The 10630-nt window shown below is 39.7% G+C and overlaps 1 protein-coding gene across 1 annotated transcript; it reads left to right on the forward strand.

Moving 5' to 3' along the window:
- Window positions 1-1963: 1963 nt before the first annotated feature.
- On the forward strand, window positions 1964-3768 carry LOC110621568 (probable pectinesterase/pectinesterase inhibitor 21). The gene is made up of 2 exons (XM_021765838.1): window positions 1964-2978; window positions 3065-3768. Exons 1-2 carry the CDS (start codon window positions 1964-1966, stop codon window positions 3766-3768), a joined length of 1719 nt encoding a protein of 572 aa, XP_021621530.1.
- Window positions 3769-10630: the final 6862 nt, after the last annotated feature.

The following is a 10630-nucleotide window of genomic DNA, read 5'->3' on the forward strand; positions in this document are numbered from 1 at the left end:
TTGGAGAATAATACCGCCTTTTTATTTTAGTTCGCCCGCGTTGTTTTAAAAAAATTTAGTAACGGATTAAATCCATTACTAAATCCGTTACTAATTCGCGTATTTATACACTCACCCATTTTATCTCCCTTCACTTTATTCATTTTCTTTCTCCCCATTTTATTTCCCTTTATTTCCCTTCATTTCATTCATTTTCTTTCTCCTCTTCTCTCCTCATTTCTTCATTTCTCCCATATCTTTTTTTTTCTTAATTATTAACTCAATTTTTTTTTCATTTTCTTTCATTTCCTTCAATTTTCTCTTCAATTTTCTTTCATTTCCTTCAATTTTCTCTTCAATTTTCTTTCATTATTGATCTTCTTTTTATCACTTGATTTTTGTTTTATTTTCTCTCATATTTTTTTCTTTCATTTTCTTATATTTTCTTTCATTTTCTCTTCCACTTTCTATCATTTTCCCTTCCTTTTTCTGTCATTATTCATTCATTTACTTTCTTTTCTCTCATATATATACTCTAACCTTTTTGTTTTATATTCTTTTGTATATCTTCATTTTCTCTTTATTTTTCTTCATTTTTTCTTCATCTTTCTCTCATTTTATTTCTTTTTTCTATTTTTCTTCCTTTTTTCTCATTTCCTTTAATTTTCCCTTTTTTCTTATTTGCTCTTCATTTTTATCATTATTTTCTTTTATTTTCTTTCTTTTGTTATTTTCTCTTTTATATCTCATTTTTTTTCTATTCTCTCACATTTTTTTTTTAAAATTTTCTCATGTAATTTTATAATAATTTTCTCATAAAATTAATAAAATTTAAAATATTAAAGTTAATATTTAATATAAAATACAATGAAAAAATTAATAGTTTACCATAATTAAATTATTATCTAATGTAAAATATAATGAAATAAATTAATTCCATTTAAAAAAAATGAAATAAATTAATAATTTAATATAATTTTAAAAATAATTTTTAAAATTAACAATAGATTTAATAACGGAATATAAATTTAAAATATTTTTTTTTATTTTTTATTTTATCAAATTAATAACGGATTAGTAACGGATTTATATCCGTTACTAAATTTAGTAACGGATGCAATTTATTTATATATTTTTAATTTTTATTAAATTAGTAACGGATTTGAAATCCGTTACTAAATTTTATTACAAACTATTACTAAATCCGTTACTAAATCAGTAACGGATTGTTAATCGGTTACTATTGCATTAGCAACGAGGTTCATAGGTTAGGATGTAAATCCGTTATTAATCTGTTATTAAACTGGTTAGTAACGGATTTTTCATTGATTAGTAACGGAAATATCCGTTACTAATCCGGAAAAATTTTGTAGTTCAATTTGAAATAATTCAGCCCAAACTATCTGTTTTGTATATAATTTTATAAGTATTAATTCAATATAATTTTATAAGTATTAATTCAATATAATTTTATAAGTATTAATTCAATATAATTTAGTTGGACTATGTAGCTTGACTTATCCAAAAGAATTCTCCTAAATGATAAATGTTGAATTTTTCAAAGTTTTCTTGAAAAAATAAAGGTGGTATAGCTTCATTTCAGGAAAGCAATGGCAACTAAGGCTTTAATTAACCTTTGATCACTCAATACCTCATATTTATTGGATAACAGAATTTAACTAATTTTAGAAACTATTCCTCTTTTAAATTCTTTATAAACACTCTCCATGGCTCAAGACTCACAACTCAGGAAGGTGTCTCAGAATAATTTTCTCCCTAGTGGTGTGGGAGGCCAACTGTCCTTTCATCGGATTATCTCCCTTGAATCGCAGCAGCCTCTTGCATTGCAGGGAGAATTTTGAGACACAGAGAGAAAGAAAGTAAAGTGATATTTAATTAATTTGTTTTTTTTTATAATTTGATCCTTTTTTTTTTTCTTTTTCCCTCTCCCTTTGATATATTGAAGAGCTGCTACGACAGAAAAATGGCAGGAGATGATTCAAGCAAAAAGAGGTTAATCATAATTGGCGTCTCTTCATTCTTCCTGGTAATTATGTTGATTGCTGTCACCTTTAGCCTCAACATCAAAGAATCCAACGAAGATGGCAAAAGGAGCGGTGAGATATCTTCCTCCATGAAAGCCATCCAAACTCTTTGCGAACCAGCAGATTACAAAGAAACATGCGAGAAAAGCTTAGAAGAATCGGCGGGAAACGCTACAGACCCCAGAGAACTTATTCAGATAGCATTTATGGTTGCACAGAAACAGATTGAAGAAGCTGCCAAGAAATCTGCTACCTTGCAAGAACTCGAAAAGGATCCAAGAGCCGAAGATGCTCTTAGTTGCTGCAGAGAACTCATGAACATGTCTTTTAGCGAGCTCGAGGCCTCTATTGAGAAATTTGCCGAGTTCGAAATTAGCCAGTTGGATGATCTAATGGCAGATTTGAGGACTTGGCTTAGCGCTTCCATAACTTACCAAGAGACTTGCCTTTACGGGTTCGAAAACACAACATCCGACGCAGGAGAGAAAATGAAGGAGGCATTAAAAACATCTATGGAGATGAGCACCAATAGTCTTGACATTCTCGATGGTTTCTCGAGTGAGCTCACAGAGACGCAACTTCCAGGCATCAGCCGTCGCCTTCTGCAGGAATCTCGCCATGAAGATGAATCCTCAGAATTCCCTAGCTGGGTCAATCCCGGAACTCGCAGACTCCTTAGCGAGCCTGTTTCCAAAATTAAGCCCGATCTTGTTGTTGCTAAGGACAGTAGTGGAGATTTCAAAACTATCCGTGCTGCATTGCGAAGTATCCCCAAGAGGGGAAGTAATGCGACCTTTGTGCTGTACATCAAGAAGGGAATTTACAGAGAGTACGTTGAGTTCAATAAGACCTTGGACAATTTAATGGTGATCGGAGATGGCTCTGATAAGACTATCATCACTGGAAATAAGAACTTCGTCGACGGAATCAACACCTACCACACCGCAACAGTTGGTATGCAGGCTTCATTAACATAATCTTTATATTTTTTTCCAACTTGTTAAACAATTCTTGTTATGATTCTGACATGTTTGCTGCAGTTGTTCTTGGAGACAACTTTGTGGCCAGGAATATTGGTTTTGAGAACAGCGCTGGTGCCATTAAACATCAGGCTGTGGCATTGAGGGTTTCTGCTGATTTCGCTGTCTTCTATAACTGCACAATGGATGGATACCAGGATACACTTTACGCGCACGCCAAACGCCAGTTCTATCGTGAGTGTTCCATCTCAGGCACCATTGATTTCATCTTCGGTGATGCACCAGTGGTTTTCCAGAACTGCCAATTCTTGATCCGCAGGCCCTTGAAAAACCAGCGGTGCATCGTCACTGCACAAGGCAGGAAGCAAAGGCGACAACCATCTGCTATTATCATCCAAAACAGCACCATCACTGCTCACCCTGATATGCTCCCTGTAAAGGACCAGTTCAAGTCATTTCTTGGCCGTCCATGGAAGGAGTTCTCAAGAACCATCATCATGGAATCCTTCATTGATGATTTGATCCAGCCAGAAGGATGGTTGCCATGGAAGGGAGATTTTGGACTCAAGACATGTTGGTACACAGAATTCGACAACTACGGCCCTGGTTCTAACTTGACAGCTCGTGTGAAATGGAGTGGAATCAAGACCATTTCTCGTCAACGCGCCATGTATTTCACACCAGGGAGGTTCCTCAGAGCAGATAGATGGATCAAGCCCACAGGAGTCCCATATGCACCATACTTTACAAGACGATCAACTTAAGAGGAATTTTCCAGTTGATTTTTTTTTTTTTTATAGTCTGTATGTATGAGATATTGCCGCCGTTTGATCATCTTCGCCAACAGACAACCGGAATTTTCCATCATTGTGATATCCAGATAAACCATAAAATCATCTTCCCTTCTGTTTTTCTGTAACTTTGATTCTTAGTGAACAGCATTTTTCCTCAGATTATCTGTTCGTTAATTCTTCCTTAAATTAATTATGTTATCGTATTCTAGAGCCTTTCTTTCTCTCTTTTCTTTTTTTACCAAAAAAAAAAAAAATCATAATTAATTGTTTCTGTATGATTTATTCTCAGCAAAATGAATGTTTGGGCTTCAAAAATTAATACTAAACATAATATCTATCAAGTAAATAGATAGTTCGATTTATTAGTTGATAGTATTTCATATATTTCTAATTTAATCATAATAAAAAACGATAATATTATTTAAATATTAATAAATCGATATATTTTATGATGTGACCGAAATAAAATTATACTGCGATTAGTCAATTTGTAAGAAAGAGAATGTGAGATGGTTGACGCATGCGATAACTATTCCGATATTCAAGTCAGTAAATTGAAAAAGCGCTCAAGTCAGTAAACTGAAAAAGGGTAAGTATAATGAATTGTTTTGTGTTCAAGAGTAGTTGTGTAATAATACGATTGAAAATGGGTCTTCGGTTCCCCATGGATCATGCATTGTTCGAGTGAACCTTCTCTTCGTAATTGTGTAATAATACAACTGTAGCATTCATGAAGGATACTACTAGTCCAAATTGCTTTCTGTTCAAGAGTATCCTATCTAAGTGCTTTCTAGGTGATTATTCGAGCTTCTTCATGACTTCCGCAATGTCATACCCATTCTCTAATCTGTAGAGACGGATATAACTTGAAAAACTAATATAATTTCCCCTGAATATATATATATATATATATATATATATATATATATATATATATATGCTATAATTTTAGAATATTAAACATAGAAGAGAGGATTAATGGCTGGTCTAGTCAATTCATAATATATTTACACCAAACAAAAATACATTCAGCACTTGAACATGCAATTTATATATTATCTTTCAAAATTTTAAAAAGTTGCAAAGGACTTAGGATTAGTCTGACCTCCACTAGACTCTAAGTGGACGAAGCGGAAGGAAGGACAAACTAGAAGTTGAAGACTGCTAGGAGTGGATCACCAAAAAGGATTTGTAATATTAAAAGTGAAACAGCCCGGCCCAAATTAACCCAAATAACTTTTGGACTACTTTCCACTTGACCCAAAATGGTTAACCCAAGTTATTTAGTAGTTTCGTACTAGCTATTATATATAATTCTGATTTTCTATAATCTCCCGATGTGGGACGGCTTCCGCAGCGGAAGCAGGCAGCTAACCGTTACACTCGGTCCCGCTAAATTTGCGACGTCCTCATCGCAACTGAATCCAATACAATTGCTAACCAGGACCAGACCCTCGAGTATTGTGATTCGCTGGTACTTCGGTGTAACGACCCGAAAATCGGACCGCTATCGGCGCTAGGATCCAGATCGGCTTAAGGCCGCCGAGACCCGTAGCAAGCCTGACATACATCTTGTAAACCTTTTTAATCCCATACATAATCAACAATTACATAAAAATTTTGAACTTTCACATTCATTTCCAAACTCAACCTGTGCATGCACAACTCATGATCATAGGTATCAAACCCCGCACTGGAGTCCTCATCAAATACTCCAATGGGTGACATTCATATAATAAGTTTGGGTTACTTAAAACATCATTAAACCAAGATAAAACTTGTTAAAATTTGAAAAATTGGAGGAAAAACATCAAAAACGACCATGGGAGAGCATGGACTCACCGTTGGCCGAAAATGGGAGAAAACTCGCCCGTTTCGGCCATGGAGCCCTTATATCGGGGCTGCCAGACCACCTTTCGGCAGCCTAAAGTGCCTCCAAAACTCATGCAAGTTCGGCAGCCGAACATGAGGTTCAGCGGCCGAACCTTTGCCTCTTTCGGAAGCCTAACTTGCCCCCCCAAACCATCCAATGTTCGGCGGCCGAACTTTAGGTTCGGCGGCCGAACCTGGAAATGCCTCTGTAGCCTTTTTCATTCAAAACTCAATTTCCTTTTTACTTAAAATCATAAAATACATTAAAACATTTTATGAAAACATGGTTTTACCCTTCTAGAGGTTTCCGGCATCCGAGATCTACCGGACGGTAGGAATTCTGATACCGGAGTCTAGTCGGGTATTACATTTTTCCCCCCTTAAGAACATTCGTCCTCGAATGTTCACCAAACAAACATACATAGCATCAAACATGAACATACAACAAAAACACATAACACTCACCTTAGAAGAGATGAGGATATTGCTGGAGCATAGACTCCTGTGACTCCCAGGTACACTCCTCAATGTTGTGGTGATTCCAAAGGACTTTCACCATCGGGATTTCCTTGTTTCTCAACTTTCTGATCTGGGTGTCTAGGATTCGTACTGGCTGCTCCACATAGGTGAGATCTTCTTGGATCTCCACATCAGGCTCACTAAGAACCTTGCCCGGATCTGACACGAACTTTCTTAACATGGAAACGTGGAAAACCGGATGGATTCTCTCCATTGAAGCAGGTAAATCTAGCTTTACGATACATTTCCTATCTTTTGCAAGATTTCAAAGGGTCCAATGTACCGCAGAGCTAGCTTACCTTTCTTCCCGAACCGAATCACCCCTTTCATTGGAGACACCTTGAGCAATACCAAATCCCCCTCCTGAAACTCCACTTGCCTTCTGCGGATGTCTGCATAACTCTTCTATCTGCTCGCGGCAGTCTTTATCCTTTCTCTGATTATGGGCACCACCCTGCTGGTGATCTCTACAAGCTCAGGCCCTGCCAAGGCCCTTTCTCCAACTTCCTCCCAGCAAACAGGTGACCTGCACTTCCTTCCATATAAAGCCTCATATGGAGCCATCCCTATGCTAGCATGATGGCTGTTATTGTAGGCAAACTCCACCAGAGGTAGATGCTGCCTCCAAGAACCGCCAAAATCCAGCACACACATTCTGAGCATATCCTCTATTGTCTGGATGGTCCTCTCTGACTGTCCGTCCGTCTGTGGATGGAAAGCAGTGCTAAAATCCAACCTGGTACCCATAGCGTTCTGCAGACTCCGCCAAAACCTGGAGGTGAACTGGGACCCTCTATCAGACACTATTGAAACAGGAACCTCATGCAGCCTAACAACCTCATCAACATACACTTGCGCCAACTTGTCCATAGAATAGCCACTCCTGACAAGAATGAAGTGAGCAGATTTGGTCAGTCTGTCCACAATCACCCATATGGAGTCCAATCTGTTGGACGCTGCCGGTAACCCCACCACAAAGTCCATAGCTATATTCTCCCATTTCCACTCTGGAATAGGTAGTGGGTTAAGCATTCCAGCCGGCTTCTGATGTTCCAGCTTCACCCTCTGACATACTTCGCAGGCTGACACGAACTGTGCTACTTCTCTTTTCATAGCTAGCCACCAATACACTTTCTTCAGATCTTGATACATTTTGGTGGCTCCAGGGTGAACACTGTATCTAGCATTATGAGCTTCCCTTATAATGTCTCCCTTCAGTCCCACATCATCTGGTACACACAATCTATTCCCATAGCGGAGGATCCCCTTACTGTCAAATACTCTTCGTTCTTGCCTGACTGAACAGTCCTGGTAATCTTTACTAACTCTGGGTCCTCATGCTGTTTCTGAGCCACCTGCTCCAGAAACACAGGTGTTACTCTCATCTCGGCTATCAAAGCACCTGTACCAGACAACTCCAACTGTAGACCTTCATTAATGAGCTCGAAGAACTGCCTCACCACTGGTCTCCTTTCTGCTGAAATATGGGATAAATTACCAAGTGATTTTCGGCTTAAGGCGTCTGCCACAACATTCGCCTTACCCGGATGGTACTGGATCTTGTAATCATAGTTACTAAGCAGTTCTACCCATCTTCTCTGCCTCAAATTCAACTCTCTCTGACTTAAGATGTACTGCAGGCTTTTATGATCGGTGAAGATCTCACATTTTATCCCATAAAGGTAATGCCTCCACATCTTGAGTGCAAAGATTACCGCTGCCATTTCTAGATCATGTGTAGGGTAATTCAACTCGTGCTTCTTCAACTGCCTAGAAGCATAAGCAATCACCCTTTCATTCTGCATCAGCACACAACCCAGTCCCACACGGGACGCATCACAGTACACTGTGAAGTCTTCATTACTAGTCGGCAGAGCTAACACCGATGCTGAAGTCAACCTTTTCTTTAGCTCTTCAAAGCTCTCTTCACACTGGTCGGTCCACACAAACCTCTGGTTCTTCTTAGTCAATCTGGTCATGGGAGCTGCAATCTTGGAGAAGTCCTGAACGAACCTCCTGTAGTAACCTGCCAAACCCAAGAAGCTCTTGATTTCTGTCACTGTAGTGAGTCTAGGCCAGTTAGCTACAGCTTCCACTTTCTTGGGGTGTAACGACCCGAAAATCGGACCGCTACCGGCGCTAGGATCCGGGTCGACTTAAGGCCGCCGGGACCCGTAGCAAGCCTAACATACATCCTGGAAACCTGTATAATCCCATACATGATCAACAACATACATAAAAATTTAAAACCTTTCTTTCAAACATCCAACTCAACCTGAGCATACATGTACATAGTCCTGATCATAATCATGATCCCTCTGTGGGATCTCATTAATGCCCCAACGGGCGATACAACATGAGATGAGTTGGCTTTCATCTGTAACATCAAATATCTAAGATCATGCATCATCAAGGGATTACAATACTCATAGGGTCAAGCACATCTATAACCTCAATATACCTCATTACATACATACTATAATCTCTTACATTACATCATATTACAATTGTCATGTCCACAATCTAACTATTACATGAACATACTTCAAAACTCTGGCTAACCTCCTGGTCTACCCTGTACCTGCACATCTGGGGTTAGGGGAGAGGGGTGAGCTACAAAGCCCAGTGAGCAGAATAGTGAAATCATATATTGAAATTTCATGCCATCATGTAATGCAACACACTACAACAAATCACATCTCGGATGGTATTGTCACCAATAGTCCTCTACATAGTCCAACTGTGCCGGGACGTAGAATGGGTACAACCGGTCTTTCCCTTAACATAACATATCATACAGTCCAACTGTGCCAGGGACGTAGAATGGGTACAACCTGGACTTCCTCTTACATCGTGCCAGGGACGTAGAATGGGTACAACCTGGACTTCCATACCATATCATGCCATAACATCATCATGCATATGAGGACTAAAGGATCATCCAATGACCAATCCACATCAACATCATAAATGCAATGCAACATATTCGTGAATACTAATGCAAGCAACCTACTATATCTCATGGCATTCATGATGCATGGATCATGCTCAAAATTCATATTTCATTCATTTTAAAACTTAAGGTTTATTCCACTCACCTCTGGCTAGCTCTGATAAACTTTGTAGCAGCTGGCTCACTGCTGGGGTCCTCGGTTCCTCGGGTCCGAACCTACACAGGTGGACTCCAATGAGGGACCAAACATACATAAACATAACTCTAATATACTCCCCAAAAAACCCCTAAAACATCATGAAACAACTACATAAAAACATGCAAGAAATGGCTGGACAGGACACTTTCGGCGGCACCTTCGGCGGCCGAAAGTCCCTCCAGAGCCGAAAGTCAGGCAGGTTCGGCGGCCGAAACTCCCAGACAGAGGAGAAACTCATGCATGTTCGGCGGCACCTTCGGCGGCCGAAAGTCCCAGACAGAGACGAAAGTCTCTTTTCGGGGGCAACTTCGGCAGCCGAAAGGCCTGCCTCCCCAGCCATGTTCGGCGGCCGAAAGTGCCTTCGGCTGCCGAACCTGGTTTCTGCCAAAGGGCAGAAACTTGGCTCCCTTATGCATTTTTGCCTCCAAACTCACCAATCATGCATAAACTTGTTCTAAAACATGCATACACACCATACATCACACCTAGGGGTCTCAAACTAACTTAAACCCCAACTACAACACACAAGAACAACACAAATCAACATACATTGTTCATCAAAACATCAAAACCCATAAACTCATCAACAAGCCTAAACATGCATCTCTACCCATAAAACAACTTAAAACTTACTTAAAACACATAAGGAGCTTAAGATCGGCTCTTACCTCTTGAAGATCGAGAGGGAGACGACCTAAACTTGGAGATCCACGAAAATGAGCTCCTGAGTTCCCAAAGCTCCAAAACTTGCTTCAAAAGTTCAAAACCTTCAATGCAAGCTTAAAACTCAAGAAAAATGGTGGGGATTTGAAGGAAGAACACTAGATTTGGAAGAGGGAGGTCGGAAGCTAGCTGTGGCCGAAAATGGGAGAAAGCTCGCCCATTTCGGCTAAGTGACCCTTTTATAGTGGCTGGCCAGGCCACGTTCGGGGGCCGAACTTGCCTCCGCATGCATGCCATGTTCGGCGGCCGAACTTGACTTTCGGCGGCCGAACCTAAACTTCCCTCACTCATGCTTTCGGGGGCCTAACGTGCCTCCAACACGCATGCATGTTCGGCGGCCGAACTTGACTTTCGGCGGCCGAACCTGGGTTTTCCTCCAAAGACTTTTCATGCAAAAACTCATTAAATTTTCATACTTAAAACCATGAAATACTTTAAAACATTTTATGAAAACATGTTTCTACCCTACTAGAGGCTTCCGACATCCGAGATTCCACCGGACGGTAGGAATTCCGATACCGGAGTCTAGCCGGGTATTACATTCTCCCCCCCTTAAGAATATTCGT

Source organism: Manihot esculenta, chromosome 8 (assembly GCF_001659605.2).
Source record: "Manihot esculenta cultivar AM560-2 chromosome 8, M.esculenta_v8, whole genome shotgun sequence".
Taxonomy (NCBI): Eukaryota; Viridiplantae; Streptophyta; class Magnoliopsida; order Malpighiales; family Euphorbiaceae; genus Manihot; species Manihot esculenta.

Excerpts from the sequence above, each read along its gene's own strand:
- LOC110621568 (XM_021765838.1), top strand. The coding sequence starts at position 1,964 with ATGGCAGGAGATGATTCAAGCAAAAAGAGGTTAATCATAATTGGCGTC. Across the intron at positions 2,979-3,064 it reads CTACCACACCGCAACAGTTG|TTGTTCTTGGAGACAACTTT; the intron begins GTATGCAGGCTT and ends TGTTTGCTGCAG.